At 38.0% G+C, this 13306-nt stretch overlaps 1 protein-coding gene across 1 annotated transcript in view; it reads right to left on the bottom strand.

Annotated features, from left to right (window-relative positions):
- Window positions 1-13306, bottom strand: part of fmn2b (formin 2b) — a 451369-nt gene that overhangs the window by 150838 nt on the left and 287225 nt on the right. Inside the window, exons 13-14 of the mRNA XM_060830804.1 lie at window positions 5824-5883; window positions 5527-5647 (exon numbers count right to left, since the gene is read on the bottom strand). Coding sequence (XP_060686787.1) covers window positions 5527-5647; window positions 5824-5883 — 181 coding nt within the window. The remainder of the gene's footprint in view (window positions 1-5526; window positions 5648-5823; window positions 5884-13306) is intronic.

Genomic DNA, 13306 nt, shown 5'->3' with positions numbered 1-13306 from the left:
TGCATCGTCTCATTTCAGATACCAGGTTTATCAATGTGTTGAGCTCAGAACTGTTAAATTACAGTTACGCTAATCATTGTGAGATTGGAACTTTATCTTAAAGCTGTACTTTCTCAAAACAAATCAAATCAATCGCAGAGATGTGGTACAGCGTCATGCAATAGCAGGTCCTCAGTCTGTTATATATCAGGCTGGGTAAACTTAAGCAGGGAGGATTAAAGCACAGCTATATTCCTTTCTGTGATGGTAATTTCTTTGTTATTATATAAATGTGTCCAGCGTGCCACAATTTGACTCCATCCTAAGAAGCATGTCTGAGTCTGCAAATGAATGGTGAGTGGAGTCTACCAAAATTATTAGAAGCAAAACGAGTGAGAGAATTAATCCTGTTTAAAAAGACAAGATTAGTCAAATTGAAGTTGAATTAAAATGGCCTAAGTTCTCAAAGGGAGGGGACCTTAAACATCCGCATCTTTCTTCAAACACCTTCCTTCATTTGAATTGAAAGCAAATGTATACTGCAATAACTGAAACAGAAAGCAACAATCTGAACCACAGGTATCACAAGAATAACTATCAATGACCTTACATTTGCTAGCAATCAACTGTAATTGAGTAGGCAAAAGAGATTTTGTTGACCTTGATTCAATTCTTCCCTCGATAAATTTTAGATTTATAGCACCTCTAATGCAGTAGAATATACCAAAGCATTCACCGGACAGAGGACGAGGAAAACTGTACATTAAGCCACATAAAGAGATATTAAGACCAAAACTTGATCCAGAAAACAGTAGGTTTTAAAGAACATCATAAAGCAAGTGTGAGAGACAGACAGACAGAGACAGACAGAGAGGAAGAGGCAAAAATGATTTAGGGAGGAATTCTCTAGCTTAGACCTTGGGTAAAAGCAGCTGAAAAAGGGTAATGCACAAAAACTGAAGCAAATAGAAAAATGAAGAGAAAGCTGTACCCTGCCAAGCAGTAGGCAGGTCAATGATGGAAGAACAGAGTTGAAAGCACAATACAGCGGGACTATGAGAGCACAGTATTTTATAGAAAGGAGATCAAAACACACGACATAATTTAAGCAGTATTATGTTCTGGCATAACAGACTGCAGGTAACCATGCTATAGCTCCCATTAGACCTGTAATTATTATCTTTACAAGGGCAAGTAGACATCAAGAATGAATTATTCATTTCATGAAGAAAACAAATGTAAAGCATGTACACGGTCAGGAATTAAATTCAAGAACTGCACTAGAAGTCTACATTTGGTTAAAAAAATCATGATTCAGCTACATTTCAGATGCATTCTTTTGATGGTGAGGATAATTTGCAGAATCTCATTCTGCAGTATGATTTTAAATTAATATCTTTAGGTCGAATTTACAGCAGCTGGCAAATACAGAGCACCCATTGTTGGACTTGATCTTATTCTGTTAACTTAATGCAAATTGCTCCATGTAGAGGTGCAACATCCTCTATAGGGGCAACTAGGACTTGTGTAAAGCAGGGAAACATCAGAAAGGGGACGCAACCCCTTGAACTTTGGCTGATGACTAATGTGTAGTTTCACTTCATCCAGTTGCTTTTTGCCATACTCTTTGATACCCTTATCTGGTAAAAATCTATCCAGCTTACAGTTAAAATTATTGAATCGAGTGGCTTTGAGCATGCCTCCTGAATGGTCTAGTTCTGATTTTGAGTTTGTACCTCCGCTTTGTAAACATCAGCAGCCAGCCAGAAAAAAAAAGCTTTTCAGTATCAAAGTTTAAAACAATCAATCGATTTAATTGGTTCTTGGCTTTCTCTGTCTCAGGGGATATGATACCAGTTTTGAAATCTTGCCTTAATCAAACTTGTGACTTCCTAGTGAATCTGTGTTGTGCCCCTTCCAAGTTGCGGTGTGCAGGACTAGTCCAGATGTTAGCTAACCAGAGTGCCTTTTTGCTCTAGCTGTGCAGAAAGGCAAGCATTCCATCAACCTTTTGAGTATTTTTATACTTAACATTGTTACACACTCCTAAATATCCACAAGCCTTTGCTCTTTCCAGCATGTCAGTCAACTGGGTTGAAGAACAGTTGAAGTGCCAAGTCTGAATCTGAGTGTACTAACTAAAATTGTGTCATTTCCTGACACTAGGCCAGGACCCAGATCATTCAAAAGGTACTTAAAAGTAGTTATACCCTGGATCCTACCTTTTGGCCATATTACAAATGGGAAAAGAAACTACAAATTAGCATGTCTCAAACTGAAATGCAATCATTATAAAAGAAGGTAGGGATAAATTTCAAATATCTAGGTGAAAGAATAGCTTAATCATTAGCTTATTACAATCTAGCCTTCCAGTATTCTTCACAAGGCAGGCAGCTACTGCTAAATATGACTTAAGTTAACACGGATGCATGTTTTCGCATTTCTCTGTTCAATCTGTACTGAGAATAAACTGTCTCTCTCGGATGTCATTTTTCTGACGGTAAGCTTTGAACAATCAGAATGTCACCTTGAAACAAATCTTAGGGAATATGTAACATTCATGTCTCAAAATTGAGAACTCAAATTTGAACATTATGCACTGGACTGCTTTAAACTAGCAAATCTTTGGAAGGTTTTAGTTTATTACTTGCAAATTGGAATTTATTTCAGAATAGGGATTCCAAGAGTATTACTGGGAGAGGATCAAAAGGTGTACAAGTTACAAAAGCGTGAATTTTTGAATCCCGAGTCGACTCTTCAAAGATCTAAAAACACCTCGCTGCAGTTTTAATTGATTCTAGTCGCTTGATGAATGGTGCGATATGCATTGTAGAATATAGCTTGAGCACAAAGCCATCAATTGCTCTGCTTGTCAAGGATGGATACCGATGGCTGTAGATGAACAAAAGCAGATTGGTTACTACAGGTCATCAGCCTCCAAGAAGGGCGAGGCTGGGTTTTCACAAAGTCATGGCATGTGGAGGTGAAACAGTTGCTGTTGGGAGCTTCAGTTAAAATACATCGTGGTTCAATACTGTTCCTTCATCAATTTATCATCTACCGACTTATCATTGCCCCCTCACCCTTGTTATGGACCAGGCCAGACCCCTCAAAATAATTTAAGGTAACCTGGACCCTAGTGTTTTCTTATTTTGAAGGAAGATGTGAAGTGAGCATTCCAGATGTGATGCAACTTTTAAACTGGTCAAACTACTTGATGTTAAGCAAAACTCAATTTATTTAAACACTACAGTTAAAATACAAACAAAAGAAAGAGGAATTTAGAATAACCTAGCTATTGGGAAAACCTAATTGATTAATATATATCTAGTACCTATTACTAATTACCTGTTCCAATATCGCAATACCCCATAAACACACTCCTTGGCAAAATGGCCAGTTCAGACACAGATGCTCACATGCAGTTCTCCCACTCAAGGCGGGGGGGAATAAAAACATCAAAAGAAGATTCAAAGCAAGTAGCAGTCGGGAGACATTCATTGAAGCTTCCAACTCTTTTGAGACCCCAAACAGCTTCTGCTTAAAACTAAACCTAAAAATCAAAAACAAAAAACTAGAAAACCTGGTCTGAGAGAACTGACCACACCAAGTTTGCTTCCATTGTTCCAACTTTTTAAAAAAACCCAAAGGCCTCATAAATTGTTTACTTTCTTAGTGACAGTTTGGTATCTCTGCCTTACAACATTTATTGAAAAAAAAACAACCAGGACAAAATAACCGGAAAGTGACAGAATCATCACACTCTATCTACTTGAAACCTACTATACAGAACTACTCATTAATAAGAAGTGGAAGAAGTGCACACAACCTTTGTATAACTTCAACCATGGCTGTTCAAAGAGTAATAAATGGTTAATTACTGAAGGTCAGTGTGAAACATTCCTTCTTTCCTGTGTTCCACCCTATCACAAGCCTTCCTTTCCCAGTGTGTCACCGAGGTCTTACCAGACCAAAGGGGCTGCTCTTTCCATTTCAGCGAGAAATGACTGGTGGTGATTTAACCTGAGGGCCACCAGACCTCAGGCAAGGTAAGAGGTTGAGAAGGAGAGTACTTCATGGTCACCTCAAACCAGGATGGTGACATTCCATCCACTTCTTGCTCAAACCCCTTTAGTACCTTACTTTTCCTAGTTCTGCTAAACGGGTTATTCCCTGAAGAATTAACTCTGTTGCCTGACCTGCTTGGTAATTCTAATACTGTCTGTTTATATTTCAGATTTCCAGCAAATTTTTCAAGGATTTTGTGCTTGGTTCAGCTTCTTGGTCAGTGAAGCTAACATTCATTATTTTCATCATCCAATAAAGTATACATTCAAAAGTTACATAATCTTACAGCACATGAGGTGACCATCCAGCCCATCATACTTGCACCATGTCTTTGGAAGTACTAATTAATCCTACTCCCCTATGTAGAGCTGTTGCAGACATGCAATGTACTGAAAGCTGAATATGTCATACCACCATTCTACGTTATTGCTTCTACTCTCTTGCTCAATTATTGAACACATTTATTGAAGGCTGGTTACTGAGTCCTGCACAAAACCCAGATAATAAGAATCTCCGAGCTAACAGGGCCTTGCTAATGAACACCATATACTGAAGAATATCTTGTATAAAAACTAAAATTGCAACATTAAATTTGAACAAATGAGTTGTTAAATCCAAATTTTGCTTACAAATGTTTGATTAAGCACTTATTCAACCAGCATATGATTGCTGAAAATTATTCTACCTGACTGCAATAATAGTCACACTAATAGTCTAGCCCTGTAAGAGACGAAAGCCAAATGACAGGATTGTTAAAATATTCTGCAAAACATATAGCAATGATTAATGGTGTACTCAATCAGAATATTTATTATTAAATATTAACTAAACTTAAGCAAGACCAAAGACAAGAAAATTACAAAGTATATTGCTGAAAAGCTGTTCCACCACTGATTTGAACTAATCTAATCTGTATCATACACCTTATTATTTCACTGTGGGATAGCGATATGTACAATACAAAATGCCCAGAGGCTGCCCGTTCCTCCAAATACTATCGACACAATGCCCATCTCCTTTGATGTTGTGCAGTTGATCTTGCTTATTAATACAGGCGTAAGTACACAGGTATTGAGAGAAGATTGAAAATTGATAGCGAAAAGAATCAAAATAATCAAAGAATGCTCCACTTGTTGAGTAAATAACACTAATTACAAAATCAGCATCTATTTCATTCTTACTTTTTATATGAATACAATATGTGCGAGAGCTAAGTTGAAGCACGGACCAACTGTACAGCAATGATTATTCTTAAATTATTCAAATTGATGCCAGATTAGGACGACATTGGAAAAGCTTTTCACTGCATTTTACAGCTTTAACACTGTAAAATACACGTGACAATAAAATCATTCAAAGTAGTAGCTACCAATTTTATTGATTTGATAATCTTTCTGTTTCTAGCTCCTGTCATAGTAATCCAGTGAGATGACAAGTACAACTCTCATCGACTAACAGTCGAAAGAGAAAATGGTTTACCTTTCAAATCCTTTTTCTGTTTACGGAGGTCCTTTTCAAAATCTTCAAATTTCATTTGGGAAGCTTGAAACAAGTCCTGTGGTTCTGGCATGGGGAAGACACTTTGTTCTGTACCTGCATCCTGAGGTGAGACATTTGGAATTTATCAACTGCAAGAAAACAATTTCCCTGCTTCTCAATCTAGTAACTAATGCATACCATCTTATTTTAGCAAATCTAAAATAATTTACTTTGTCCATAAAAATTACTTCAAAAGTTACCAAAAACAAGTAATTATTCTGTAACTAAAAAACATACCTTGTCAAAATTACGCAAATAATAGGAAACCAGATAGAACAGGAGATTAATGCTGTTATCCTGAAAGAGATAAAAATTGTTTGAGACAATGTGATATAGAGGAACCTTTATTACAAATCACAATGACTATCATGTTGACATATCAACTGGTTAGCGCCCAAAACCCTATGACATTCCTCCCCCATTCATTTCAGTCCTTCCCAGTAGGACTCATGCTATTGCCCATGCCAGCAAGGAACATTGGCTTTACGGTATCTGAGAGGATGCCAAGGTTGTCACTGACATTGTCACAAGTGTGAGAGCAAGAGTCTAAAATGCAACATGCAATCACCTTCAACAACCAAGTCAGTAGACCCCATTCATGCTGACCTTGGAGAAGCCACTATCTTTATCAAACAGTTCTTAATTGGCTCGCTTGCCTAAAATGCAATCCTTCAAAAGTGGACACAACAATTAAAAGACAGTCAGTCAGTCAGTCGGTCTCTGAATCGATTTTAAAGCTGCTAGTAAAATTGACAGTGTTAGAGACCTGCTCATAATGTTTGGTCACTCATGATTTTAGGGAGTAGGATGGAGTAATCAGAATGAGATTTCAATCATTTCTGTCAAGGCTGATGGCATTGCAGACTTTATGCGTGAAGGGGCAGTAATTCTCAGCTGTGTGGCTAACTGTGATAGCAAAATCAAAAATCCTGACAGTCATAACTCCTGTTACTCTCCTGTTCAAAAAATCTTCATATAGATCAAAAATACATTTAATGGTCATCAGGATTAACAAGGACCAGATATCTTTCTTCGGAATCCAAATTTAATTCCAATGCAATTCAATCATTTTAAGTGAACTTGAGAGAGAACTAGTGGGCGGCACGGTGGCACAGTGGTCAGCACTGCTGCTTCACAGCGCCAGAGACCCGGGTTCAATTCTCGACTCAGGCGACTGACTGTGTGGAGTTTGCACGTTTTCCCCGTGTCGGTGTGGGTTTCCTCCGGGTGCTCCGGTTTCCTCCCACAGTCCAAAGATGTGCAGGTCAGGTGAATTGGCCATGCTAAATTGCCCCTAGTGTTAGGTAAAGGGGTAGGGGTATGACTGGGTTGTGCTTCGGTGGGTCGGTGTGGACTTGTTGGGCCGAAGGGCCTGTTTCCACACTGTAAGTAATCTAATCTTGGGCAATAGTCTTAGTATTACATAAACAAAAACAATTAATTCAAATAGGTTAGTCCACTTGTTTCCTTCAGCAGTACAAATAGTTAAACTCAGTTTTATTCAAAATTAAGAACAATCTGTTACCAAGCTTTGAGAAGATTTGTAGCTCAGGTTTATGATAGGTTTTTAAGTTAGCTCACTGAGCTTGAGGGTTTGTTTTCAGACATTTCGTGACCATACTAGGTAACATCATCAGTAAGAATTTCTGTGTTTTAGGAGCAATGCACATTTAACAGGCTACTTATTTTAAGCAAATCCATTTACAAGTGTTCACGACCATAGCTTCCATCACTCTAAGTCCCATTTAAAGTCTGGTTGAATGGCCTGTATTAGCATTACTCCAACTATCCTTGTGGATCAAGTACCAGATTTGTTACAGGACAAAGGGATGTTGCCTCATTCAATAGCCCACCAGCATCATTTGCTTCCAGCATCAAAATAATTCAAACTTTAAGGAAGGTTTAACTCCATGTATACTGTTCATTTTAAACTTATCCATTTGGATCAAAGGCTGATGTACCACAGGTGCAAATCAATTGGGCATTCTGAATTACTTAGCTGAGTGTATCCTCAGTGATTTCACAGTAAGGTACAAATCCATGGCCAAATAAATGGAAGCAAGTCATCTGGATAGGCAGTGGATGCCACAAATATTGAGCATTTTATGTGGGTTCCCAATCTTTTCTATTATTATGCAAAAAAACCCGAAAAGGTTATGCAAAGTCAAGGTTGTGGGGGTAATTATTGAACATATGCATTAAAAGCAAGAGTAGATCACTCAAAATGAGCTAGCTCTATTCCCCATCGAGATTATGTGTGAAATGATTACTCCACATTCCCACACACTCTCAATGACCTTTCACCCGTTGCACATACACAATCTGTCTCCGCTATAAAGATATTCAAAAACTCTGCTTCAGCTACCTTTTGAAGAAGAGACTTCTAAAGACTGACAACCCGCAAGAAAAAAATACTCTCCTGATCTCTGTCTTCATTAGGTGACCTCTTATTTTTAAACAGTGATCTTACTTCTATATTCTATGTTCTCCCATAAGAAAAAAAACATCTTCTCCATATTCACCCCATCAAGGGTCTCCAAGAACTTAAAATGTTTCAATTAACCTACTTTGCACACTTCTAAACTCCATGATCAAGCTGAGCTTACCCAAACTTTCCTCATCAGACAACACAATACCCTCATTCTAGATCATGTTTTATTAAAGCCTTTTAAACTGCTTATAATGCATTTACATTTTAACGATTTAAGAAAAAGAGAGGCAATGCAGTATATAGACGTGTTATCACGAATGCTCTGTGTAACGGAAGAGTAACTCCCCACTTTGTATTCAATTTTCCTTGTTGCAAATAGTAACATTCTTAGCTTTCCAAACTACTTTTTTACCTGCACAAAAACCTTGTCCACTTCATACGCCATGACCATAAGATGCAAGAGTAAAAATAGGCCATTTGGTTCATTGTAGATGCTTTGCCATTTGTTGAGATCATGAGATTTAATAACCTTCAACTTCAATTTTCCTGCCTTGTCTCAATAACCTTCAATTCACTTCTTGATTAAAAATCTGTCTATCTCAGCCTTGAATATATTTAGTGACCCGCCTTAGCAGCCCTGTGTATAAAGAATTCCACAGACATACTATCCTCAGGAGCAGAAATTCTTCTTTATCCCCGTGGATTAAATAGGTGATCCCTTACTCAGGGATTGAACCTGCTGATTTCCGACTCTCCTACAAGGGGAAACTTGCAATTCCCTTAGCAACCACTCTGCACAGCCCCCTAAAAATGTTAGATATTTTAATGAGTACAAGCCCAAACTTCTCAAATCTTCCCAGGAAAGAGGAGCCTTTCATTTCCGGATTCAATCTTGTGAATCTTCTTTGGTTTCCGTCCAATGCCTGTATCTCTTTCTTTAGACAAGGGAAACTAAATTATTCATAGTATTCCAGAACTTTTGCAAGACCTCTGTACTGTTATGCTCCATTCCCTTTGAAATAAAACATTACATCTTTCTTCTGGATAACCTTCTGAAATTGAATGCTAGCTTTTTGTGATTTATTAATGAGGATTCCCCAATTCCTCTGTGCTGCAGCTTTCTGGAGTCTTTTCTTATTTAAATATTCTTCAGCATTTTATTCTTCCTGCGAAGTCCATTACTTCTCATGTGTCCACATTATATTCCATTTGTCAAGCTACCTCACACTCAGTCAACCTTGCTCTTTCGCTCTGCAGACTGCGATGGCATATTTACTTCCATCATCCACGTCATTAATATATATTGTAAAGAGATGTGACACCCAGTACTCATCCCTTGGCACTCCACTAGTTATAAGTTGCCATCCTGAAAATACTGAAAAATGTGTTGCTGGTTAAAGCACAGTAGGTCATGCAGCATCCAAGGAACAGGAAATTCGACGTTTCGGGCCAGAGCCCTTCATCAGGAATGATTCCCGATGAAGGGCTCTGGCCCGAAACGTCGAATTTCCTGTTCCTTGGATGTTGCCTGACCTGCTGTGCTTTAACCAGCAACACATTTTTCAGCTCTGATCTCCAGCATCTGCAGACCTCACTTATTACATCCTGAAAATACTCCCTTGATCCCTACTGTCATTCTTCTTTTAATTAAGCAAACCTCTATCCACAATTACATACTGCATATGACAACAGCCTATAGTGCTGGGAGTAGTAAAAGTCTCCTCATGTGCAGGACCTTATCAAACACCTTTTGGAAATCTAAATATATTACTTAGACCGAATTTCCTGTATCTATCCTGCTTGCTTCATTCTTAAAGAACTCAAATTTGTCAGGCATTATTTCACTGTCATGAAGCCATGTTAAATCCATTTGAGTAGATTATATATTTTTAAATATCAGATTATAGAATGGACCCTGTCATTATATCACTGCCTTTTACTCTTTCATTGACAGTTTTGGGATTTTTCGAGAATATAACATTCTTGAGAGAGTATTACCCGTGTACCACTACGTCTAATTGCTATCTTTAAATCCAAGGATAAAATTAATCAGATCCAGGTGACTTCGTTCCAGAAGTTTTTCTCGTACATTTTCTCCAGTGGTAGTTAATTTTACTGTCTTCCCTCTTTAGTATCTTCATTACATAGTATTCTTAGATTGCTATTCATGTTCACCACCATGAATCATAGAATTTCTATGGTGTTTAAGCAGGACCATTTGGTTCATTGAGTCCACACCAATCTTCTGAAGAGCATCCCACTCAGACCCACCCACGTACCCTATCCCTGTAACCCTGCATTTTCCATGGCTAGCCCCACCTAGCCTACACATCCCTGAACATGATGGGTAATTTAGTTTTGCTAATCCACTTAACCTGCACATCTTTGGACTGTAGGAGATAACCAGAGAATTGGCAGGAAACCCACACACACAGTGAGAATGTGCGAACTTCACACAGTCTTCAATGAAGATTGAAGCAAAGTATTTCCGTTGGTCGACTGTCTGACAAGTGAGTTCTTCCTTTTCTTTAAAAAATGATCTCCATCCATCATGTAATCTTAGATAATTTCTTCTTATCCTACTTATTCCATTCTTTACTAACAAAGATACTCTACCACACTCACTCTCTTTCCTGCCTGTTCTTTTCAAAAAGTCACATAACCAAACTAGGGCACACAGATCCCTCTACATTTCAGAGCTCTGCAATGTATCACCATTTAGAAAATGTGCTTCTCTTATTTCCTGTCAAAATGGACAATGTCACATTACTCCCCCCCCAACCCCCCTCCCAACTTACTGTGCGCTCCATTCAGCCACCTAATATATCCTTTGTAACTTATTGTGCCCTATTTACTTATTTTCTTCCCTATCTTTATTTTGTCAAAAAATGGAGCAACCATCCTTTATATCTCTTTATCTATTAATTCATATAAACTGCAAGTATTTGACACTCTAGAACTGGTACCTACGGCACAACACTAATTTGATGAGCCACTTTTGTTTATTGCCCGATTCCAATTAGCCTACAGACAATGGTCTCTCCATGCCAAAACATTAACATTATCACCAACTCTGTTAGCTTTCAACTTTCATTTCAGGCAAATTTTAAAAAATATTTTTCAATAAACAGAAGGCTGCTGTCTCCTGGAATAGGATATTAATTGCTACCATTCTGTTGAAGTTGCAAGAAGCTGTGATTCATGATTTTCTTTCTGTACATTTCTAACTACTTGCTCACTGTATGTTCACGGTATGACTGGCAAAGAGAGATTACTGATGGCGCGCAGGAGGGAAATGATCAATATTGAGAGTCATTAACCCAGTAGTGCTTCAGTGATGTTGTCATCCCAACTATTCACTAATTCAGCTCCCACACTGTCAAGGATTATTAACTCCTCTATTCCCTCATTAGCCATTGGAATTCACTGCTTAAAGAAAACAAAATCATTAGTTCAAAATTAATTTCAAGGATCATGTTTTAAGCTATGATAACAAACTCAAAGAACTGAACTGGTTCTCAGTTCATAAGGTTCAACAGCACAATGTAGAGGCCTGGAGCAAGTCTAAAGCCATCAGAAGTAGGCAACCAGACTTTTACAGAATAAATAAAACTTTGGAAATAGCCAGCAGGTTTGGCAGCAGCTGTGCAGAGAGAAGCATGACAAATGAGTCGTGATGGCCCTCATTCAGAACTGTCAGAAGAAAGAACGCAACGTATTTTAATGCTGTTGAAAAGTGAGGGCAGGGGTGGAAGAGAAGGAAGAACAAAAGTGAAGGTTTTTGGTTGGTACAAGACAGGAGGGATTAAATGACAAAGATGTCATGGAACAAAAGACGAAGGGAGCGTTAATGGCTATGGCGAGAACACCAAGCATTTGTCCAGTGAAAGTCTGAATGGAAGAATAAAGATCAGTTTGGTCTATAAGCAAGATCATGAACAACATTCAGACGGATACAGGACAAAAAAAATCATAATCAGGGACAGAGATCCTATGGGATCAAAAGAAACCCATTGCATTTCTACTTTCTTTCTGAAGGTCATGTTTGACTTGCAACATTAACTTTTTCTCTCTTCACAAATGCTGCCAGAACAGCTGACAATTTCCAGCATTGATTTTTCTCTCCAGATTTCCAACATCTGCAATATTTTTCTTTTGCTAAAACCTGATTTCAAAAAGTCATTTAGTGATACAGAAGTTGTATACTGCTGAAAAAAAAAGGGGACTAATTTTGTCAAAGCTTTTGGTCTTGCTTTCAGCAGGACAATTTGCAAGAAATGCCAAATCTAAGAGAAAACAACATTTTCATTCACAATGGTATGATGCTACCAAAAAAAAACACTCCTGTTTATCACACATAAGGAAGATGCTATTTGAATTTCAGTGCCAGTGTAATGTTAGGTACGTAGGTCATACACTCAAAAGAGAATGGCTGATATCACACTGCAAGTCAGTTTGGCTGTTTGCAACAAGGTACTGACCCTATGCAAGTAGCCAACACTTTCAAAACTCAACAGCATCTAACATTAGATATGATTTGCAATTGGACCACACTTGCCATGCAAGTCTGAGTGTGCGAACTGACAACCAATTTACGATTGCCAGTCAGGCTCATCGTATCGTGCACACGAGTGAAGTCATTAACTGGTAGATTCACATTGCAACACTGCTACCAATCAGGCTCCACTTCTCTAATACAGGATGAATATTGTTGCCCCTTTACTGTGGCATTTCTTGTGAATTGTCCTGATCAATGCAACATAAAGAACTTCAATAAGATGCTTCTATTTCCAGCTGTAACCAGATTTTTATACTGAGAGGACAATATATGGGCAGTTGAAACTTATGCTGACAAACTGAAATCAAAAATAAGAAATGCAAATATATATTTTTTTCATACAATGTAATAAATTATACACAAGTTGGCTATATATTTGGTTATGTTTTGAACTGAAGGTTAACATGCACATGAGTGATTAACCTGATAATAATAAACAACACCCCCACTGAAACACAGCATCTATGGACAGAGAGCCACAGTAAATGTTTCAACTGATAGGACTCTTCTTTGGATCCAGTAACAACCTCTGGTTTACTTCTACTGAAATTACAAGAAAGATAGCTAGCAGGAAATGACCAACACGTCCATCAAGCCTATCTCATGCTGATGGAAGTTGCATATCAATTTTGATGACAGGTTAGGAGCCAGCAGTTATAAGATTTATTTCACAGTTAATTTTTAGGTGGTGACTAATCATCAGTAACTTTGAAGATTAACGGCAATGTGCC

Source organism: Hemiscyllium ocellatum, chromosome 10 (genome assembly GCF_020745735.1).
Source record: "Hemiscyllium ocellatum isolate sHemOce1 chromosome 10, sHemOce1.pat.X.cur, whole genome shotgun sequence".
Classification (NCBI taxonomy): domain Eukaryota; kingdom Metazoa; phylum Chordata; class Chondrichthyes; order Orectolobiformes; family Hemiscylliidae; genus Hemiscyllium; species Hemiscyllium ocellatum.
Note: the sequence above shows the minus strand (reverse complement) of the source record. Positions and strands in the feature narration are given on the sequence as shown.